The 23752-nt window shown below is 39.4% G+C and overlaps 1 protein-coding gene across 2 annotated transcripts in view; it reads left to right on the forward strand.

Moving 5' to 3' along the window:
• The first annotated feature begins 874 nt into the window (after window positions 1–874).
• The window catches only part of SLAIN2 (SLAIN motif family member 2), a 33827-nt gene continuing 10949 nt past the window's right edge, over window positions 875–23752 (forward strand). For both annotated transcript variants that reach the window (XM_066185707.1, XM_066185709.1), the window contains exons 1-6: window positions 875–1296; window positions 10697–10845; window positions 15677–15841; window positions 16644–16805; window positions 18000–18359; window positions 20470–20607. In XM_066185707.1, coding sequence (XP_066041804.1) covers window positions 938–1296; window positions 10697–10845; window positions 15677–15841; window positions 16644–16805; window positions 18000–18359; window positions 20470–20607 — 1333 coding nt within the window. In that variant the 5' untranslated portion in view covers window positions 875–937. The remainder of the gene's footprint in view (window positions 1297–10696; window positions 10846–15676; window positions 15842–16643; window positions 16806–17999; window positions 18360–20469; window positions 20608–23752) is intronic.

A 23752-nucleotide genomic window follows, 5' to 3' on the forward strand; every position in this document is an offset into this window, starting at 1 on the left:
ACAATGCCAGCCAATGAAATTTGGAGACAATTTGTCACAAGACACAAAACATCCCAAGAAATAGGACAGGAGGCAATGGGCAGAAAGCGATGCACAGGAAGTTCCACCTGAATGTGAAGAACTTCTTTACTGGAACACATTGCCCAGTGAACACACTCCTGTGCCCTGAGCTCTAGGATGACCCTGCTTGAGCAGGGAGGTTGGACCAGATCAAATACTCTGGTCCCTTCCAAACTTACCCATTCTGTGATTCTGTGACAAATCCCCAAGCCCCACTAATTCTCTAAACCTAAAGATGAAAGTTTTGCTATGGATGGCAAAATCACCACAACTTTTAAAAGAAAACGCATATATTTATACAAAATGTAGACTCGAAGTAGTCTGGACTCAGTTCACACGTCTGTCATACACAGCAGGTCCAACACTATCACCTAGGCCTTGGACCAGGGGCACACCGTGTATTCTTGAGAGGTTTTGAAGGTTTTTGGAACGTATTCCGGGGATTCCCGTACAACTCCTGTCCGGGACTTGTGATGCCCAAGACACGGGAGGCCGGGCCAGGCCAGGCCGCTCCCTCAGGAGCGAGGCTACCGCCGGTGCCCCTCGGAAGGCCCCAAGCGGGGCCGAGTCACAGCCTGCCGCTGCCGGGGCCGCGAGCCGCCGCCATGCTCGGCCATCGCACGCCGTGCCGTGCCGTGCCGTGCCGTGCCGTGCCGTGCCGTGCCGTGCCGTGCCGTGCCGCTCCGCGCAGTGCCGCCCGGAGGGAAGGCGGCGGGGGGCGGCGGTTCCGGCGGCCGCGGCCGGAGGCGGCGACATGGCGGCGGATGTGCGTCCTGCGCCCCGCCCCGGCCCTGCCCCGCCGCCGGCCGCCCGGCCGCGTAGACGGGGCGGCACGGCCGCCTCTCCCCGCGCAGCCGCCGCTCTGCCGGCGGCCGCCATGGAGGATGTCGGCTCGGGCGTGAACGCGGACGCGGAGGTGCGGAAGCTTCAGGAGCTGGTGAAGAAGCTAGAGAAACAGAACGAACAGCTTCGCAGCCGCCACGGCGCGCTGCCCGCCGCCCCCGTCAGCCCCAAGCGCCTGCCGAGCGCCGGGCCCTCCTCGCCGCCCCCCGCCGCCTCCCCGTCGCCCGACGGCCGCTGTCTCAGCCCCAGGGCCTCCGCCCGGCGTTCGCTCCCCGAGGAGCCCGGCGGTGGCGATGGGGGCGGCGGCGGCAATGGCCTCCTGGACGACGCGGCAGTGCTCAAGCCGGAGGAGCTGGAGCGGCTGGCCGGCTGCGATGAGGACGAGACCGGCTGGTGAGGAGGCGGCCGGGGTGGGGATAGGGCGGGGGCGGGCTGGTGAGGAGGCGGGCAGGGCGCCGCGTCTCCCTTCCCTCGCCGTGCACGGGGGGATGGGGCTGTTCCCGGGCGTGCGCCTGATGTCGGGGGGCGTCTCGGGGCTTTGTGTGCCGAGGCAGCCTCGCCCTCTGGGCTGGGCGAAGGGCGTAATGAGCTCTGCGAGACGTTCCGAAGCCTGCCGGGGAAGGGTGTTTGGCTTTCTGCACAGGGCGGTGGAGCTCCCCGGAGGCCCGCGGCTCGGCGCTGCCTTTCGGCCGCGGTGCGAGCGTTGCCTCGGGGCGCTCGGACACCGAGCGGGCTCCAGTGCTGCCGCACAATCAGCCGTCAGTGTTTTCGCGGGTGCAGGCGATGGGGAGGCGTTGAGAAACTTAAGGGAAATTTCTAGGGTAGTTCAGAATTAGCCAGGGGTACTGTTAGGTTTCAGACATGTTAGGTTTCAGACGCTCACCAGGCATCTTTTACGCCTCGGTTTCTTTCAGCTGTAAAGACAGCAAATGTAACACTTTTTCATCTCTGAAACTTGTTGCCCTTGGGTGTTCTAATTTATTGCTAATAATGTAGGATCACGGTTTCCCTTAGGTGGTTCCTCGTTATAAATGGACTGCTTATCCTGCTGCTCCAGCTGAAACAGCTGCAGGTGGCTGTTTGCCTTGTCATTACTACACCTGGATGAGCTTCCCCTGAGAATCAAGAAGACTTGCTCTCTCCAAACGCCACGCTGTCTCCAGCTGTCGTTTTGATGTTTGCTATGACAGTTGTTGAGGGGCAGCCTCAGAGCTGCAGGAGAAATAGTGGGGAGGAGCACCGTGTCAGCACCATGTCAACAGAGAAATGCAAGGGGAGCATGTACAGGGACAAGAAGTGTAACACAAGCACACTGTCTTGTGGCAGAACTGGTTGTAGGTCCATCTACAAAGGTCTTCGGAAGCAAACATGCAGACAGATTTACAAAGCAAACAAAAATGTCTTTCGGAGTTAGAAACGCCTTTAAAAATGCTGGAATGATTCCATGCATGAGCAATGTTTTAGTTGCTCAGGGAGGAGACAGTGTGTGCACTTCCTTGGAGAAGTCATTTGCCTGACATTCAGCCTGATCCACTGGAGAAGTATGAGAGCATAAGTTTATTCTCATCCAACACTAAATTAACACAAGGCATCATCTCCCAGAAGATGAGTCTGTGCAAGGCAGCTACTCTTATTTCTCACTGTATGCCTTGTAATCTACAAGGGCTTACAGCCCTTGATGGAAATAGAATATGGTAAATTTGCACAGCAGCTTTGGAGTGGGATGGCCAAATTTGTACATGTCATGAATTCTAGTGACAATAGATCTTACTGTTTTATATATTAATTTTAAATCTTGGGAAACATAATGAATCTCTTAAGTGAAAGTGATTGGCCCGACAGAGTGTATGGTGACAGTGGTGGCATAAGTGCTGTGTGTTTTTGTTGACTCAGTCCTGGGCATGGTTCACTGAGCACTGCCCTTGCTGGTGTCAGGTGTTTGCCTGCCAGTTATTGTGGCACCGACATGTTTCTATGCAAGTTCTAGTGCTCAAAAGATAGCAAAACTTACAGGCAGTCTTTTGCACATCTTCATTCCTTTATTAATATTTTGGCAACTGTAATGCTGAAGTGTTTGAACAACAAATTTTTAATCTCAAGCATGAGACACTGAGACATAAGTGCATGAAACAAAAAAAGAGCAATTATAAAAATTTACTAAGTGTCATACATATCACAAAATACGGATGTGTAATTATTTAGAAAAGTGTTTTCCTGCTGTATTTTCATATGCAGTTAAGGATAAACATAGTTTAGCTAGATTGATGATTTTTTGTTCCAAAGTGCTTAAAAGGAATGGAAATCAAGCTCTTGGAACTTCTAAACACCTAATTCAGCTGTTGAGACACTAAATAGTCCAGCCCCTACTATTTTCCTATGAAGGTGAGATGACTGTATTTATGCATTTGATTAATGGAGGTTATTGCTCTTAATGAAATTTGAAATTTTCAGAAGGCTAATGGAGCAATCTAAAAGAAACAAGACCATGAAGATAGGAGGGGTTGATGTGAATAAGTGGATTTCCCTTAAACTGTTTCATAAAGATCCTGATCCTAAGGCCTTGGTTATGCAAGGTCACTCATAAAATAATTTATTCAATTGAAAAGGTGAATGTACTCGATGAAAAGTATCATATGAACTCTTTGAGGCTCAAATGGATTTGGATCACTATTGCTTAATCCAAAATCCTGTTTAAAATATGGGATTATACACTGTCAAAATCAAATGCCTCTTAGTAGCTGAGCAAAACTCTTGTGGAAACAAACTAAACTTAAATCATTGTTTGTTCATAAAAAATTGATTCATGTTGCTTGTTTTACTTGTCTACATAGAGAAGTTAAGATTTGTCTTTACTTTTGTTTTCCAAAGGACCTTGCTGTGGGCAGTAATACGTGGTAAAGGGTGCTGGTTATCACTGTTCTTTTCTGTTTTGTAAAATACAGACATTTTCATACCCCATTATGAAATTGCATGCCTTATCATGGCAGAAGAAATAGTTTTCTTAACTGTTAAAATGACATTGTTTTACATTTAATGCTCACATGAGATTAGTGACTGTAATTTAAGACGGAACACTTGATACTGTGATTGATACTAGAATGTGACATGTTTCTTTAAATCTACATTGTAGAGTTGATCAGCTCATTTTTAGCTTTTAATTCTTTGAATGCATTTAGATAAATATACAGAAGAGAAGTGTAAAGTGAAAAAGTAAAGGAGACGGTGCAAGTATCAAACAGAATTAGGAACTTTGACACAGCTGTTTTAATAGCAGCATTAGTCATTAAAACATCCTTACAGTATTAGTGAACTTTGGGGCCGTTTGTATTTTTGCTTGATTGTTTTTCTTCTCTGTGGTTAGTTAAATTCAGATACACTTCAAGTTTTAAGCATTTTTGCATGAGACAATCTTTAAATTATGTGGTAAATTATTAAAAACATTTCATTGAATTCAGATTGAGTTTCTTGTGCATATGCTTCTGAATGTTGTTTAATATGCTGAAACTCTCTTCCTGATAAGGTCCTGAAGGTTGCAGATGGACACATCTGTACTTGCACACTGTACTGAGCTCTGCACAGACCCATGGAGACTTTGCTTTAGGCCTGCTGATTATTTCCTCCAGTTATCAGTGACTTTGCTAATCTACTCTGTGGGTGTTCCTGTTTAGCTGTTCTTGAACCACATTGTATCAAATTCATTTTTTTTTCAAAATTCAATCTGAACGGGTCTTTTCTTGCTAATTAATTGAAAAGAGAAAAGGGCAGAAGGGGTGACCAGAGTGGAGAAATCTTCAGAGAAATGGTGTGCACCTCCTTGCCTGACTTGCTGGGTAAGGTTGGGTGTGGATGTGGAAGACATCTGGATAACAGTGTGCAGGGTGGCTTGTCATGCTGCTTTTAAAAAGAGTTTATTGGATCTTGAGTTTATTGCAGGATAAGTGTGCACACGTGGGCAATTACTGTAGATTAGTTACTGTGCTGTGAACCCACTGTAGCTTCCTTTGTGGTAACTTGTTACACTGTCACTCACCTAAACTTTCTGAGAAGTTTCGTTTTAAATGTGAGCAAAACATGCAGTGCTTTTCTTCAAAATTTACTTGCACCTTGTGCATAAGAGAGTGTAGACCTTGCCGTGTATCTATTTTGTACATGTAATTTCTCAGCAAACTTCAGAACAGTTGTCTCCTCTTTAAATGACAGTGCTATAAAAACTAGCCTAGCCTGACATGTTTTCATGTCAGCATTAAGTCTCCTTGGTTGGGTTAAAATAGCTGGCAGTTGACTGACCTCATTTACAAACAAAAGGCAGTCACTGTGTATTTAAAATTAAATTATTGGGGGTTTTTATGCTAACTAAATAGCTAAAAATAATAGTTTCAGTGTTTTTTAAGACCTCAGATTAGTTGTGTATCCTGCCTCGTTAAAATGGAAAACACATACTTTTACTCACTCTCATTCAGCTCTATTTCTAATTTGCACCTGTTTATAATAGTGTAAGTTTCCGTTCTAGCCGTCCATTATCATTAGTTGGCTAAGGGCCTGTTTGAGATACACACTTGTCATCTGTAATGATTGTCTTCCATCTCATATTGCTTGATGTCCCTTGAGCACTGGCGTTGTTTTGGAATCCTGGTTTGCCATTGTGAGCTGGTGAAGTATACCATGACTATTTTAGGGTAGAGCTCCACCTGAATGAACTCCCATTGCTGAAATTACATTGCAACATTTCCTGTTCAACTGCTAAATTTCATTGTATTAATGTGGTTTAGGCCCCTGGGAAGCAGGACAGATTCTAATCAATTTCTGTTCCATGGTGTAAGTAAAAGAGAAATTGCTGCTTTTTATTTTGTGGCAGATAAAAAGTCAATTTGATTTAAAGTTGTTGGGGTTTAACCAAATTCATGTAACATCTTCACAAACTAGAAAGATAATATGAAAAGAAGCATGTAGGAAAAGCAACGGTTATAGAAGTTGCCAGTTTTATCATGAAAAACAACTGATAATGTTAAATAATGCTCACTTTGATGATTGTGTTTGAGACGTCCATGTTTGTTGTGAAACAGATATGTGAGGACTGGAGGAAGAATACTGAGGAAGAGCTATTCCCACTTCTGACTTTTTTTGGTGATCATTATAGCTTTTAAATATGCTTGATATTTAGATATAATGAAAGCATTGATATGGGTTTCCTTTACTGTCCTAATGATATTCTTGAAATTTACTACGTAATCATGTCTTGTTTAGGTATGATTCACATTTCTACTACTTGTAGGTGTTGGTAGAGCTCTCAAGCATAGTCATTAAGCAGAATTTTATTTTGGAACACAGAACTTCTTACATTTTCTCTCTTCAATGTAAATACCAAAAATGCTATGTTTGAGCACATATGCTCTAACAAATTTCTTATGAAAAGCTTCTCAAATAGTGGACAGTTGTACAATTTGTGTGATAGTTTTAGGGAAGCTACATGACGGTGTTTTTTGTGGCCCATTTCCCACTCTACAACATCCTTTTCTGACACGAACATGTTCTTTTGGATGAGGAAATGAATAATGGCAGTAATTTCCAGCAACTAGTTGAGGCACAGCAAACTAATTGTTGGGCACAGAAAGATAGTTGTGTTCTAAATTGCAGTTTGCAACCTCTTGGGTATTCTTAATTCTACTTAAAAATTGCATCATGTAGCTGAGATATGCCACTGTAATATGAAGGTTTAATAAGACTGTCAAAGTATTTTTGTAGTATTCATATCCCAGAGTTTATATTCATAGACTGGAGTTTGCTGTAATTTGTGCATCTCTCTGAACAAGAAGTATTCTGTGAAGTAGAGCTGAAAACGAATAATTACAGGCTAAGCAATGTGTATCTCAGTCAGCTACAGCTGTCGCACAGGAATTTTGTGGGATGGGGCGAAAAAAGGAAATCTGTGGGCCTCATAAGTGCAGGGATGTCACTTAATTTTTTGACCGATTTGTCTTTCAGCCAGAGATGCTTTTCAGATCTTTACCATCTCCATTCAAAATTCATCCTAAATTCTAACGTGCTTAAGCCACTTCAGATAGGGTTTCCTGAAACTTTGAAATTGTCTTAAAATAGTTTAGATTGACACTTTTGTGTACTAAATTATCTGTTTCCAAGACTGCCCAGTATTACCGTCTCCTGATTTACGTATTTTCTGTAGCTTTTCGCTGTGAAATTTCCTTCTCGTATTTTAGAGGCATTTCTTATTGATCTGTCCTTGGATTTCAGCTTTTTCTCTTCACATCTTCATGTTTTTCATCTTGCATTTGCATATATCATGTTTTGTGTGCTCCCATTTAATTTCCTTTATTGTACCTTCCCGTTTTTGCTTAAAGCTAATGTAGCTAAAATAAACTAGCTCTAACTTCCACTTGCCATCTTCTTTCCGATTCAGATTTCTGACTTCATGTTCAGCTGCATTTTTTCCCCACGCTCTTATACTGAGCAGTGGAAGGATTTTGACACAAAAAGACGCTTCCTTTTTTTCCCAGTTAGAATCTTGGCTTCTTGTTTCATGCCTGTGGCAACTAGCCTCTCGTGTTTTAATGCACTGGGAGGTGTTCCTCGGGTGAGGTAATCTGTACACAGATATTCCACTCCTTCTGCAGTGGTGTGTCCTCTTTCTTCAAAGCCTTTTCTGACTCAGCTGTGTCCCAGTGCAACATGCTGCAGCTTGCCCCATTTGGCTGACATCATATATGCTTGTAGTCACTGTCGTTTTCTGGCAAAAGCTCTGCCTTTTTCTGTGCTGCATCTTCCTGGAACTAGTCAGTAGAGCCCCTGGCTGCTTTCAGCCTCAGGTTGGTGCTGCTGTGGTGTGGTTGACTAGTAAGAGCTAAAGGAAGGAAATACTAATGGCTGCAGCAGAGTCATAGTGTCTGGTCTTCTCAGTGTTGTTTCAAAGTAGATCAAAGCTCCTGAGCTCCTTTTAATATACCATTTTCTTCTACTTTACCTTATGTCACTGAGTTGTAGAGTCTTTACTCTGTTGTGGAGAGATTGGAGTGTATGTTTCTGGTGTGTTAGCATTTGTAGTAGGAGTGGAAACTAAGTTGTCAGCTTCCGCAATTGTTTTAAAGTTCCTGTTTTGAGAGAGTTGATTTATAGTGGTTTAAGACGTATGGAGTTATTCTGGTAATCTTCAGTCTTGAAGTTACTGTACTGCCAGTCAGTGCTGATGTATTGCTGTAGAATGCATTAACAGGTACAAATGGGATCTCTTCTGGAAGGTTCTTCAACTAAGAAGGACTCGTATCTTTTGGGTCAAACAGTTTGACAAAGACCACTTAGCTGTGTGAAGTTACTTGTACATGCTTCATGTATCTGTTCTTTTTCTGATGTTGGGAAGAGAGAAAAAGGTAATAGAGGCATCATTGATTCTTAACCTTTCCCTTGGTCCTTTTGGTTTTTGTAAAATTGAAGTTAGGCAAAGCAGGTAGAATTGAGTCTTAAAACTTGAGATTGGCTGTTCTTTGTCAGGTGCGATATTAAGATCACTGCTTTATAATGAGATTTTATAATTGCCTGATGTGCAAGGAACTACCCTGAAAGAGCTGTTTTGTCACTGCATCAGTGTACGTGCACGTGTTGTGAGGTAGTGGAGTTGCATGAAATGTGTATGTTCTTAAGTCCTGTCTTTCCTTGAAGTCTTAAGTTATGAAACAAAGGTTGATGAAGGAAAACAGTTGACTGGAAAGAGGTGGGGGAGTATGTAATATATATTTGGTTAGAAAGGGAGGTGGAAAAGAGGAAACTGTGTGAGCCTGAATTGTTTTAGTAAATAAACTACTTGTGAAACAAATGCAACATTTGGGAATTCCTGAAAAGAAGGTGTTAGAACAGTCTTGTAGGTTTGTTGAAGGTACCCCTTTTGTGTGTTTCTCAAAGAGGACATATACTTTTAATTTCTGGCCCTTCATACTGGTACTACTATAAACACTCTGAATGTGCATGGAACTTCTCAAACACAGCAAGGCGTGTCAGCTATCCAGAGAACTAGGAGGAGTCTGGCCTGTACTGGGTAAAAGCTGGCCTTGTTGCCTTTGACGCTTCTGTGTACTGTATAAACATACCTTAGGACAGAAAGGAGTACAGCCAAATACTAAAAAGACATAAATTCAAAGTGTTGGAGAGAGTAAATGTTAAACACTACTTTGAATAGTATGGAGATGTCATAGAAATTGCAGAAAGTGGCGTCATTGTTTACACAACTCTGAAAATTGAGTGACTCTTGTGCTTTTCATGGATCTTCAGGGCTATAAATGCATGAAGGGCTTTTAGCTTTTCTTTTGGCCTGAGTGCCTGTGAAGATTGTAGGCATTTCTACAAAAGCAGTTATGACAGACAGCATGATATTGGCCAAAGCATAAACCCCTTGAACTACAGTAAGTGGCAGTGACTGTCTGGCAGTGACAAACACCTTCATTTTTATTTTAAAACCTGGCAGCTATTAAATATTTTCTTGACTAGATCTGCAAGCATAGTTTACTAATTTCAGTGTTAAAAGGAAGAGTGTTTTGTTTGTTAAGCTCGCTCATAACAAAGATCAATGTTTTGGGTGAGTGGTGGTTTTATAAACGTGTTTCTTGGGAAGCTTTTGTAAGAAGGAAACTTAATGGTAATAATTACCAAAAAAACCCCCCAAAAACCTCTAAAAGCTGTTATAGCACAACCAGAGTTCGAGTTCTAGAATTACAGAGGAGAGATGAGATAATTTGTAGAGAGAAAGTTGTGGGAAATAACTTCTGTGTTGCTAATGTCATTGGCATAAAGAGAACAACTTCTGCTGTGTATTCTGTACAGAAGCATGTCTGATTACACTGTTCCTGAGTGAGGCATACAATCACATTCACTTGGAATGTGAAGTCTGTCATTACTGTAGAAGAAACACTCGTTTAGCTGTTTCTATGCACACATAATCTCTAGTTAGAGTTGTACGTCTTGCAAATCACTGTTGTCTTTTGCTGAACCACATTTCCACGTTTGGTTCTAGTCCAAAATAAGGCTTAAAGTTCCCTGTTTTGAGTGTGTGATTGGTTATGACCTTTCCTTTAATCTGTTGAGGGAGGAGAAGTTTTCAGCTAAATTTCTAGAGTCTTTGAACTGGACTACTGCTTTCTTCAGCCATGGAATGTTGATATTAAAGTAACTGAATGGACATGCTGACAGGCAGAGCCTTCAGTACATCTGGCAAAACAAAATGATCTCGTTGTTTCTCTCTACTCTCCTATGTGCATTATCTCTTTTTCCTTGTTGCTAATGCTTGACTTCCTTAGGACAGAGATAGTCCCTTTGTTCTGTGTTCAAAGAGAACGAAAGGATCAGGTGCTAGGATAGAAATAATAAAAATAAATTGTTTATTGTTCAAGACTACTGAAACAGTAGTTTTGTGTACTTTAGCACTGCTCCTTGGCTGCTAAGATGCTTATTGCTTCCTTTGTTTAGAAAAGTGAGTTCTCTATTGCATAGTGTTTCATTTCCGTCAGGTGAATCTGAAAAGATTAATCCTCATTTGTATGGTTATGTGACAGTGAAATTGTCCATATACGTAATGTGTCTGAAGTCCTTGGGTAGCCATATGTTATCACTATTATACTCTACCCAGGACAGTTACTTTGAGGGTCAAATCTGTGCTTGCTTTATCTTTTGGGATTGTATTATAGTGCAGATAGGATAAAAACAGAAATAGCATACTCTGTGGTATTTTGTTGCATGTCTGATCTTACACTCATTTTGTTTGTCCTCATATTTTTTTTTTTCTTCTCTTTTCCAGGTTATATACATCTCCAAAGAAGAAACTGAATCCAGGGCAGAAAAGTGTCAGTCCATTAGTTTGGTGCAGACAGGTATTGGATTACCCAAGTCCTGATGTTGAATGTGCTAAAAAGTCACTGATCCACAAGTTGGAACAAACAATGTCGGGTGAGTTTCTGCACACTAAAACAACTGGGTTGTATGTATGTATTCTGGAACAGCATCAAAATTAGCTAATGGTTGTGAGATAAGACATCCATCAATTACTTGTGTCTAAAGCTTTCATCATGGTTTACAAAGTCATTAATTCTACTCATTTTCTGGATCATATGAATGAAATGAAAGAAGGCACTAGATCATGAGTCATGATTTCAGAGTTTTCTAATACCTGCTTAGTTTGGTCTGATGTTTTCCGGAAAAAACAATGTTTTTAACTTGAAATTTATTATCATAATTGTTAGGTGCTTGTCAGTATGTTAGCTTGGAACTTGGTTTTCTGCTAGATTACCTATTTTATTTGGTCTAAAGAAATGGAGGCTTAAGTTTTTGACTACTTTGGGGAGATGATAATGATTTCTTTTCCTCCCGGCCCAAGTAACTTAAGATCTAGTTACAGTCAGATTTAAAAAAAAAAAAATCCAGAGTTTATGATCCTTCCTTAATATTAATTAGTTGGTTATATTCAAAACTGGAGAGTTTGACTCTGTGAGAATGAAAGTCTGCATTCTCCATCCTTCTATTACCAGACTTCTTATGTCAAACCAGCAGCAAAATGCTGAAGGTCTGATTAGAATTCTCTGTCCATCTGGTTTCTTGCTTTATTTTGTTTTATTGTTGGAGCCTACTTTTTTTTAAATTATGCTGAGACAACTTACTTTCTTGCTATTAATAGCTATTCTCCTCCTGTTCCATCTTTTTGTAGTCTGCTACTGCTACATGTTAAACTGTGATCTTCAGGAGTAAGCAGAATGGTTGGACTTGAGCTAAGTGTGTATGAACACACAGTTCGAGGGGTGGTTCCAACAGCCATCTCCCTTCTGTGGTTATACATAAACTCTGTGCTGAGTTTATTTGGCTGTAACATCATTCCTGTCCTTGTATTGTTTTCTGGAGCAATTCAGTCTTCGTTCTGGTTTGTACTGAAACTGTTCTTAATAAAATTTGAATCCATTCTTTATTCTTATAAAAATTGTGGGAATAGTGGTGAAAGTGCCTTCAGTACAAGTTACCCTCAATCTTTCCCTATTTCCTATGCTTTTTAATGGTGCCTGGAGAAATGTCTTTTAAAAATTTACCTGAACAGTTAGCACAATATATGGCTAGATACAAAGACTGAGATTCCAAACACCAAAAAGCACTCACATCACAGGGATTTATGAATGATGATACAGGTTTGGGAATCTGAGTACTACTGAGTATTTATGAATGGATAGCAGTTGATTGATCTAATTCTGTTTAAGGTTTTCCTTCTTTCAGAACTGAGTGTAAGTCTTCCAGAACTACCACAAATTCTGTTACTTGTAGGGTATCTTTAAAAATTCATAGCTGAAGTAGAATAGGAGGAAACTTGCTGCTCTGTGAAATGGACACTTTTGAAAGTTTTATCATTCAAACAATGTGTTTGAGTAACTTCACCTCTTTTTTTGTTTTCCCCATGATCTGCGAATCTGCTTCTGGCAGTGATACTTGCAAGAATAGCACAATTCATCTACAGTATTAATTGGTGGAAATTCTAATGGTAGAAAAGATGGGCATGCTGGCTAGAGCAGATTGCATGTAAAAATGAATTTGCAAAAAACCCAGGAAATTGTCTTTTAGAGCAACCAGCCTCCTTTACAGAGTAAGAGTAGCAGAGAGCTCCGCTGGAGAAGACAAGTAGTGTTTCTTGTAGCTTTGTGTATTTCCTATTCCAAACTTCAGGAGTATTGTGTAACTTGCATTTTGCATAGTACTTGTACTTCATGGACCCATCACTTAACCTGTTACTAGCTACTGGTTCAGTTCACAGATTCTGGTTCCAGTCTTCATGGATAAGGCTTTTCACACTTCTGTTTTCTTTCCTGAGTCCTTGCTGATACATCTTTTGCATTGACTCTTTTTACATTGTTAGTTCCTGTTATGTCTTTCTAATCTTAGTATCTTTTCCCTGTTTTTCAGTCTCAGATGCACTCTTGTATTTCATGTTTTCTTCTTCCATTGCATTTTTCATTGCATGACAATAAAGTAGGGAAGAAGAGCTCTCAGCTCCATGCTGCTGTTAGCAGTTACTGATGCACAGTTGCCTTGTCAGCCGTCAGGTTTACAATTGCAATGCAAGTTATGCCCAGTGTTGGAACTATGTTCAGACTAGAGGGAACTTCAGGTACGTTCTGCATTCAGATTTACCTGTTTTCTACAGCAAAAGGGAAATCCATGACCATTTCGGCAAAATCACAACTAAAAGGAATTAGATGCTGCATACTGGTTCTGAATGTTGTAAAAGAAAATTTATATTAAAATAAATCTGTTGATTATCAACCCTCCCTTCTGGTGTTTTGAAAGCTAATGTGTAATCTTTTGTAAGCTAGTGTTCAATCTAATATTAGGATCATTTTAATGCTAAAATGATTATCTGTCTTGCTAATTTTGTCTGACACTCCTAATAAAGATCATATCTCTAATTAGCAATGTCTTCCTGAGTTACAGAAATCCCTGTTGGAAAACCTTCAGCAAGGTCCAGAGGATGGATTTGAATCCAGTTTTTTTTTTTCTGGGAAAATGTACTGTGCTGAAGAAGGTTCACATTTGCTAGGCTGAAAACTACTGTGTGTATCAAGTCTTACCACATACCAGAGCAAACCTTTTACATGTAGCAAACTCGTGCTAAGTTTCATCCAAAAAAATCTGAGTATGGTCAAATACTTTGTATCATTATGGCTGTATACAAAAAGCCTGTTTTGAAGACTATACAGTAGTAGAATTATTTTCTAATTTGTGGTTAGTATTTTGAAATACTTGTCTGTGTAATAAATACAAAAGAAAGAACTGTTGTGCAGATTTAGATTTTAGGGATTTTTAATTACATTTTCGGCAAGAGATGAAAAGTAGATTTTTTTTGTGTGTGTGTGAGAACAAAGATTCAATTGGAATAGATGCTTTGGGGTTACTTTGTGAATGCCAGAAGTTGAGATCAAGGCCTCATCATAATCACCCAGAACAGAGTGACTTGTAATTACTGGTTTTGTTCACTGAGCTTCATAATAAAATGTAGGTTTTCCCTTCTGACACTGAAAATAAACTGAAGATTCCTCATGAATACTTGCTAGAATTTAGTGAATTCACAAATTGCTGAAATTAACGCATATTGTTAAGACTTGCAGTGAAAGCTGGAATATAAACCTTTCATCTATAATTGTCTTTTCATTCTTACTAAAACACTGGTAATAGTAACTGGTTTAGAAAGGATCTTTACACAAGATGCAATTTTAGGAATTTGCTGCAAAGTCAGCTTTAATTTCTGCTGCCTTTGCCTCTGTGCTGCATTCTGCCATTGGCTAGGTTGGACAATATTTTTGGGGGACACTCTTAAGAACTGATTAAGTGATGCAATCAGTTAAAATACTCCTGATATTTTATTAACTTAAATCTGCTTTAGTACATTAGATAATAGTGCAGCCCCACCAATATTTGCACTGGACACTGAGGATGTAGTGACCAAGAGCAAAAGCTGAAGCTTTGCGGGGCTTTGCTGCTGAAAGAAGCATTTCATGCAACCGTCGTCTGTTTTGGCTTCTAGTGTCAAAGCAACAATGATTTTTAGTAAGGAAATTTGGGTTCAATTCTTTTTTTTTTTTTCTTTTTTTTTTTTTTTTTCCTTTTTTTTTTTCTTTTTTTTTTTTTTTTTTCTTTCCTGGTCACTGCTATTGGTAGCCTAATTCTTACTGCACTCATTGAAGCCCCTTTTAACAAAGAGAAATATCACAAAATATTTTTAATAGCTTATTTTCAGCAGCTGGGTGAACTGCAACTGAATCTAATCTGGATTTACGTAACACCAAGCTGGGATTTCTAGCTTTTTCATCTTAATATTTTGCAATTTAATTTGTTCCTATATACATTTCTGCATGAATATACTTCCAGCAGTGAAGGAACTGATTTGTAGCAGAAGTGTCTAAATATCTTTTGGATCCCTACCCAACTACCCCGGGAGTTGAAATTCCCTTTTCGGTTGTATATAAAATGTAAACTTCTGAACAAAATACTCAAGTAACTAAACAAATTATACACCTGACAACCAGCGGAATTTCAGTATCATACTGTTCACCACTGTTAATGTTCACCAGTGTTTAAATTCATCTGAAAATACTTCAGCATTGAAATATTTACAATAAATGGCAGGGGAAAGTACCCAATTTAGATCTTATATTGCATATGAGGTTGAAGGCTATGGTCAAAAAATCTCAAGTCATTAGAACAGAAGGTTTATGGTACCCACAAATCTAAACAGAAGCTTTGGCGTTACTTACTGGTTTTTCATTTTAGCATATGCTTAGGGAAACTTTGTAGCTGATACTGCTTAGTTGTGTGGTGCCAGTCTTGGGGTTACTGTGGGATTTATGTGTGATTCAGACAGGTCTGAGAGTGACTCCGTGGTGTGCTCTGGTTTGTATGTATTTGTGTATAGGGTGTGTGTTAGTGTAACTGAGCTACTACTGCCTTCCTGTCTCCCAGCACCTACACTGGACATCTCAAAGACATCAGCTGTAGTGATCTTAGTTTAGACTTCTAAAAGGAAAACACTTGTCACTATCTCGTCTTGCCCTCTTCTCCCACTCTTTTCACATGGTTTTATGTGGGGATGAAGAAAGCAGAGGAAAAACTTGCTGGTGACTGAAGTTTTCTACTTGAACTGCACAGTAATTAAATCACACTGAAGACATGATATAGTACTGTATTTGTTTTTCATCGATTCATTCAGTACAATTCATCACTTTTCCCCTCTTTCCCCTCTTTCCTGCAGCTCTCAAGAGACAGAGTTTGTACAGCAGCCCTTTCAGTGCGGTCAGTTACGCGAGTTCCTACAGTCCAAATACCGGTAGCCCTTACAGCAGTGGCTTCAACTCTCCCTCCTCAACACCAGTGAAATCTGCTTTAGTGAAACAGCTCATACCTCCTGGTACCTCAGGTAAGACACCGTGTGTCCAGTCTTTTCCTTTCTTCCTTCTCTTCCTTTCACAAATGTGCTCAGATAAACAATGTTTGCATGAAACTAGAGCAAGAAAGACTCCAGAACTTTTCAGTGCATCATACAGTATTTAAGCTTTTTAGGAAGGGGTTTTTTTACTTTCTGGCATGAGAAACATGTAAAATGTTTTCTTTGGGTGTCTGTGTCCCAAAAATCACTGATATATGGGATTAGCAGTTAGAGCAAAACACACAGTTCATTCTGTGGAGTTCCTAGTGGCTTCTGGAACTGATGCTGTAATTGACAGGAGTGTAAGTTCCATGGTAGGTGTTCAAAGGTTTGGGATTGGTAGTTCTGAAGTCTTTTCAGCTATCCTGTTGTTTCCTACTGAAACATTTGGTATGCAATGTATCCATCAATACCTCCCAGATGTGAACAATATAATATAAGGAAGAAGCGTGCATTCCAGGTAAGCATTCCATGAGATTTTGTAGCCATCAGTGTAAACATTAACTTCTGGCAATGTTTTCTATTTCTGTTCTACACTGTAGACACTTTCTTTGCATGAGAAAAATTGATGCCTGGAACACATTTCTGCTCCGAGGTCAGACTGTTGGCTTATTATTGTCATTTTTAGCCTGGATTTGCAATAAAATAATCAAATGTTTCAAATGGTCTGTCAGATCAATGTCTCAGTAGCAATTTCTTAAGACTGGTGGTTTTTACTAGGAAAGGAAATGCAGCTTGCTTTTTTTTTTTTTTTAATAACAACAACTCCTGTTCCTTTATTTTCTTTCCATAGGTCATCTTAAAATTTCAGGAGATAGAAATCCTCCACTAAGTCCACAGTCTTCTCTGGACAGTGAGTTAAGTGCATCAGAGATGGACGAAGACTCTATTGGGTCTAATTACAAATTAAATGATGTTACAGATGTGCAGATTTTAGCACGAATGCAGGAAGAAAGTAAGTGGGTTTTTTTCCTTAAAGCAGAGCTGGTTTTGGGGTTTTTTTAATTGAATAACTGCAGTAGCACTTGTTTAGTTAGCATGGAAAAGGGGTATAAATTCTACTAGGGATGTACAAATGTAGTTTGCCCAAGAAAGCTGGTTAAGGACTTCAGCCTCCAGGCTAAAGAGAGGAAGCTGCTGTGCAGAAGTTTGCTTTAGGAACAATGGATAAAAAAATGCTGGAGTCTATGAATTTGTAAGGTATAGTATTTGCTAAAAGGATGATTGTTAGAATGGGCTACCACCATTCTTCTCAGGAGATTCGGGCCTTCCTGATGTAATCCAGTCTTGTTGACATCAGTGCTTAAACCATAATTTAAATCACCAAAATGCAAGGTCAATATGGCAAAGAATAGTTAAGAAAAGTGCCTATATCAATGTCTGTCTTTCATTATAGCTTTAGTTGAGACTGTCTTTTTATCCCTCTGAATTTGCAGAAAGTGGTAATAATTTTGGTTGTGTAACTAGGTGGTCTCCAGTCTATTTTATTGTGTATCCTTATCAGTGAAGAAAATCCTAACCAAATGCCCAATATAGGTATTTTTTAAAAAGTTATATACATGTATTACTCTAATGTATAACATATACAAAAATACACAAATATACGCTAAATTATAATTTAAAATATTATGAGATAAAGAGAAGATAAATGCTGTTTTAAAAATACTAGTTGTTCAGAATTTTCTTGCTGTACGCCAGTGGATTGGTTTGCGAGACCACTGATCTAACACGTCCAGTTTCTCTAGGAGTAGTTATTGTGTTGCTTTTTTAGATTCACTAAATACATTGAAGAGGCATTTCACTTTGGCTGCTGTAATTGTTACAAGATGTTACTTGCTACCAAATTATGATGTGGCCTGTGTTGCTAGTTCCAGCCTGGGAGAGGAGATGAACAAGTACATACACAACACAGCTGTACTGACGATTGCTTTACTAGGAAAAGGAATGAGCTCACCTACTTATTTCAAGTCATTATTAGCTGGTAGATAACTTCTTGGTACTAATCAGAATTCATTTAATGCCTCCAGTAACAGGAGTTAAGGTGAGCCAAATCTGAGTTTGAGAACTGTGCAGATATCTGTGTGCATTGCCTCTAGTTTAAACCATTTGTGGGCTGGAAGCAAGTAAACAGTGCTCTTGTTGTTGCCAGGCCTGCGGCAAGAGTACGCAGCCTCAGCTTCTCGCCGTAGTTCTGGCTCCTCTTGCAATTCCACCCGGCGAGGCACGTTCAGCGACCAGGAGCTTGATGCACAGAGCTTAGAAGATGAGGAAGATGGCACACATCACACAGTGCACCCTGCTGTCAGCAGGTTCTCACCGTCACCTCGCAGTTCTCCCTGGCCTTCACCAAAACAATCTCCTAGAAATTCACCTCGCTCTCGATCACCTGCTCGAAGCATAGAGTACAGTCGAGTGTCACCACAGCCTATGATCAGCCGTTTACAGCAACCTCGTCTTTCACTCCAGGGCCATCCTACAGACTTGCAAACAAGTAATGTCAAAAGTGAAGGTAAAAAGTGGTTTGAAATTCAATACACGAGTAGTTGTGTAGTTTCTGCAAAGGCGTTTTGTCAGTGTGCAGTCCTAAAACTATGTGCCTGTGTAACATCATGGTTTCTTCTCTGAATTGCTGAAGAAAACACTGAGCAAGCAAAGCTTAAGTTCTGCTGGGGCACCCTTCCAGTCAGATGAGTTGATAAGCTTATATTTATTTTAGATGTTATCCAGTCAATGGGTATAATTGAGTTTCATAGTGACCAAGGTCTATATTTGGCAGGCAAATGCACTAAAATAAAGCAGGGAAACTCATTTACTAGTAGAGTTAGGCCTTGCAGATGACAGAACAAAATGTGGAGGAAAGTAATTGTGGTCAGATAAGAGTAACATGGCAATTTATGCATGCCTGTAGCCTGTGAGGCAGCTGAATGCTTTCTTCTGGTTGCACAGGACTCAAACTTTTCAATTGTGAACAGTTTTAAAAACATTGGTATTTAACTCATGCATTTGTTGGATATTTTAGGTATCTCAAAGCTATGAAAACTGCTGTGTAATAAATAAAGTTTGCAGGAAATTCAATGCAATTATAGTATATTGGCATAGAACAAAATAATATAATTCTGTTACAATTTTTCTTCTTGAACATGTTTTTTCTTGGTAGCAATCTGGCAGAAACTCCATTTACTGGGATGAAATTTTGCAAGCATATTCCCATTTCAACAAACGTTTTTATCCAGCAAGTAAGATTTTAAATTTAGAAAGAATATACATTTAGATATTAAGAATTCCCCTTACTAGTAATAGGGGTTTGGGGAAATTTTAGGTATCTAGGAAAATGTGCAACACAAAAGCTACTCAATTATATTGTGACTTAATTGAGAATTCCTTTCCCATTCATTTCTTAAAATGAAAGTCTTAATGCATGCTAGATGAGCTGCAATAAAAATATTCTATGAGAGGAATGGTACCAAAAGCTAGTGTCCCACATACCAGAGGGCTCAAAATAGAGTGTGTGATCATGTGTTTCTGAAACACTTCCAAGGAATTATCTTGCAGTGGTTTTTGTGGAGTTGAGTCTTGCTTGGATATTCAGAGTTGTTGCAGCAGCAGCCAAAAAAAGTTGTTCGTGTTTTCTCTTCTGGTTTTTTTTAAATTTTATTTGTCTAGAATGGTTGGAGGAAGATTTGGTTGACAGGGTTCAACAATGCACCAAGTGCAGCGCAAAGCAATGCAAACTGCTAAGAAAGTACACTTGTCAGAATATTCAGCCAATGAAGACAGTTTTGTTTTCACCTTTAGTGCTTGTGCATGGTTAACCTACTTCTTCCCTGCATCCCTCTGCAGAATCAGGTTGGCCACTCATCCTGTCAAGGCATCTTCAGTCTTCAATCCAAAGTATGTCATCAACCCAGCTCTGCGTGGGTTGGAGATACACAGAATGCCATTAGACTCAAGAAGTACTTAATGGCATCCATTCATATTCGGTGAACAGTGGTACAAATATTAGAAGGCCCCTGAAGTATCAGTGTTAGCTGAATAAATAAGTCAAGTCATATGTGAAAGATGAAGCATAACTGGACACTTGAATAGTTTTGAATGCTGTGTATGAAGCATTCATACACCACTTTCCAAGTAGGTGGCTGTTGTTTGTTGTATAATGGACTGATACGGGACAAGGCAGTCTCAAAAATTTACTCAAACATCTATGTTGTTTGTACTCTTCAGGAAAGCATTTTATTACAAATAATTTTCTAGGTAAATAATTTGAAAACTCTGCTAAACTACAAATTAGGTTTGTCTGTTCAGCTTTGATAATAGTACAATAAAACCCAGAGAATCACAATCCAGGTATGTTTCAATTTCAAAACACAATATGCTTGACTTTTCTTCACCATGGGTGAAAAACATACATTTTTACTTTCTTAGATACATAAATATTTTGTATGTGATAGTTTTGAGAAGAAGTAATGTAACAAAATCCACTTTTAAACTGCAATATAGTTTTATATGGCTAACATTTTGTGTCACTTACATTTGGGGTTCAACTACAGGTTCGCAACCTGACCTTTGTCCAGCATCAGACTACACAATAATACAAATAATCTTTGTATTATTTCATACAGAAAAACTAAGGCGTAGTCTTCCAAACTTGTCCAGGACATCTAACATCCAAGCTGAGTCTGTGAAAAACAGCAGAAGTGACTCAAACTTCCAAGTGCCAAATGGAGGAATACCTCGTATTCAACCTCAAGCCTCAGCCAGTAAGTACCTTTAGTGCTACTTCAGTGTAAATTTCAGAATTAAGTGATTGATGGTTTTAGGCTGTCTTCCAGTCTCAGGGCAAAGCAAAATATTGCATGCCACTCTGGAGATGCTCATTTTGGTTTTTGAATAGGCTTTTGTGAATCTGTTTTTATGGTACACAAAATAATCAAAAAGTCCGATTTTTATTAGGATGTCATTCATAGTTTCCTAGAAGTCTATGGAGAAGTAGTATAAGGAATATAAATACAATATTTGGGCATGTCAGAAACTGTTTTCTTTCTAGGCTCTGAAAAAGCACCTAGCTGATGTTTATTGCTTTTTTTTTTTAACTAGTGAAACATGATCTGAAAGTGTTAATTTCATTTAACCCTTTAAGTTAATTCATGTCTGCAGTTTCTTTCCTCCTCCTTTTTTTTTTTTTTTTTTTTTTTTGGCACATAGATTATAAATCCAGTTGCCAATTTTATTTACTTTAAGTGTCAATTACTTCCTAAAAAGGGTTTGGATGAACCTGTGTCTCATAAAACATATTAGCCAGTTGCTGGACTCCTGCTTTCCTAATTTCTCCAAACGTTAACTGCCGATATGAGAATGCTGCTATTCTCACAAATCTCTTGAAAATGGTGACCTTAAAGAAGCCAAAGCAAATGAAAATTAAATATTCAGTGTTTCTTTATATGTCAATATTGCCAGTTCCTCTTGTTTAAATGTTTCCTGACCATTTCTTTTAAAACAAGTTTCTGAATTTAATAACCTTGTGTGACATTTTCAAGGGAAGAACACATTATGAATATTTTTATGTGTAGAGCTTTGAACTGTAACAATTCTGTGATAAAGGTTCATCAGTAATCCAAATATTTGACAGGAGATGTAAAAATAACGTTCGTGAATTTTACTAGGGGTATTATACCTATAGAACAGTATAGAACAGAAGGGCGTAGTGGCATGCCTAGTTGGTTGTCTTAAAACTTTCAAATCAATGTGTTAAAGCTACCAAGTACACTTAAATACAGGATAAGGAATAGAGACCATGCCAAAGACTCAAGATTTCTGTCTTTGTACAGACTCAGAGCAGATGTAAGGACAGTGTAGACAGTCAGTCCCAGGTGTGTGATGCTGTAGTAGATAGAAGTTAGTGTCACTTTACCATTGTTCATGTAAGTTACTCCAGCATCCTTTCACCTTGGCCCTCTTCTTCCACCTTTTGCAGACACTTAGAAGGTGGGATTTACAGCTGAAAGGACATTAGTGTAGTTCAGATGCACGACTGTTATGTGTTAGGCAGGCTTATCAAAGTATAAAGCACTCAGAGCAGTTGGACAGCTGGTCTACAGCTGTGCTATTTCAATGATAGGAAGAATCATCAAAATGAACTGAAAGAAAATGAATGAAAAAATATTTTAGTAAAAATATCTACAGATATTATTTGGTGCTTTAGAATTGAGTGAATTGGGAAGAGAAGAGCATAGAGAGCAATTTAGGTAGAAGGCTATTTCCCAGAATTAAAAGTATATTAATGGTTAAACTTTCTGGAAAGATCAGACAAGAGAACTCTGAGTATTCAATACTTAGTCAATTACTTCACTGCAGGAGCCAAAGTGGTGTGATTGTGTCTATATTTCTTTTTTTCAACTTGTAGATGCTTTAAGAATTGCTAGGTAAATTTGCTTTTCTTTGATAGACTATTTCCCCAAATATGAACCACTCTAGACCAACTTACATTTAAATGTAAGTTAAATATCATTAATAAAGGCCAGATTTCTAGCTTTTACAGTTTCCCTGCTCTTACAGATGTTTGTCAGAGTCTTGCTATTGACAATCGTAAAACGGTTTGTGTGTGAAGTCAATGAGTAAGTATCTTTGCTTAGTCTGGATTAAAAAAATTTCTGCAAAACTGTACATTGTATAAAGATTTCCAGAATTGTGTCCTTTTTATCGTATACTTTTTGTTTTATTGGTTTTATATTTTGTCACTTTGCACAAAGCACTGTTCAATTGCAGCAAATTTTTGTTTTCCCTTGGCAATGATTTCTGGGTCTTGGGATTTGAAGCTTCCTCATACACCTGCTAGTTTTGCATGAGCTTACCTTTGCGAGGATGCTGGCTTGCCACCCGAGGTCACTTCTTTGCTCCTTGTCAAAGATTTGCGGTTCATAATTTACTTGCACATTTGCTGTGGCTGCAATACTGAACTTGCTATGGTTGCTGGCACTCAAAAATGAGCTAGGAATCCAGTAAGTTTCTGAAATTACAATTCCTCTTATAGATTTATAGCCAAATTGTATTTGCTTGCTTACAGAAGAGAGGGAAGACATCTTCAGAAGTTCAGATGTGTTTAGAGGTACAACTGTAAACATGAAAACAGTGGCATTTTAACTTCTGGCTGCAATGTGGTGAACAATCCAAACTTTTTTTAAAGAGACTGAATTAAATAGCAGTTGTAACAATTCGAATCTTCATTTACATCTGATTCTCCATGCTATTCTGCAGAAAGTACTTTTTTTTTTTAATATGAAAGCTGGTAAATATTTCACCTTAAACACTGGAAGATACGGTAACGTGTGTGTTCCCCAAGGAATAGGTCTTGTCCACAGTGTTAGTGATGGGAAATCTCTGTATTTGGGTCCTATACCACATAGATTGTACAAAGCTCTAGAATTTGAAGGGTGGCTTCCATGTAGGAGCTACCTGCTTTTGGATTCTGTGTGATGCTTTTGTACTTAGCAGCACTATGAGCACATGGATGCTTTTAAGAAGAGCTAAATACACAACTTTATTGAAAAGCTGTAGATTCTTCAAACTATCACTAGAGTGACTTGCCAAAATCCAACTGCTTGGCATGTGCAGAGTGAAAGGAGGAAGAGTATTTGAAGAAACCAAGTAGTCCAGTTCAGTTGATCAGAAGTCAATGTAACTACATGTGTTCAGCACACAGCAGTTGAGACAGGGAATGTCACAGTACACAGAGCACTTCAAGAGCAGCAAGTGGTGTGGATAAACATGCACTGGGCGCTTATCTCAAACTGCATGTTTGCTCAGCATTGCTCAAATTGTGCTGCCTAAGCTCTTTTCAGTGTTTCAGTGCGCAGAAATGTTCTGCTATTGAGTGTCTGCTTCCTCGAATCTCCATTGAGAAGGAAG

Source organism: Chamaea fasciata, unplaced genomic scaffold (assembly GCF_029207755.1).
Source record: "Chamaea fasciata isolate MVZ Bird 193981 ecotype frontalis unplaced genomic scaffold, bChaFas1.0.hap1 SCAF_6, whole genome shotgun sequence".
NCBI lineage: Eukaryota > Metazoa > Chordata > Aves > Passeriformes > Sylviidae > Chamaea > Chamaea fasciata.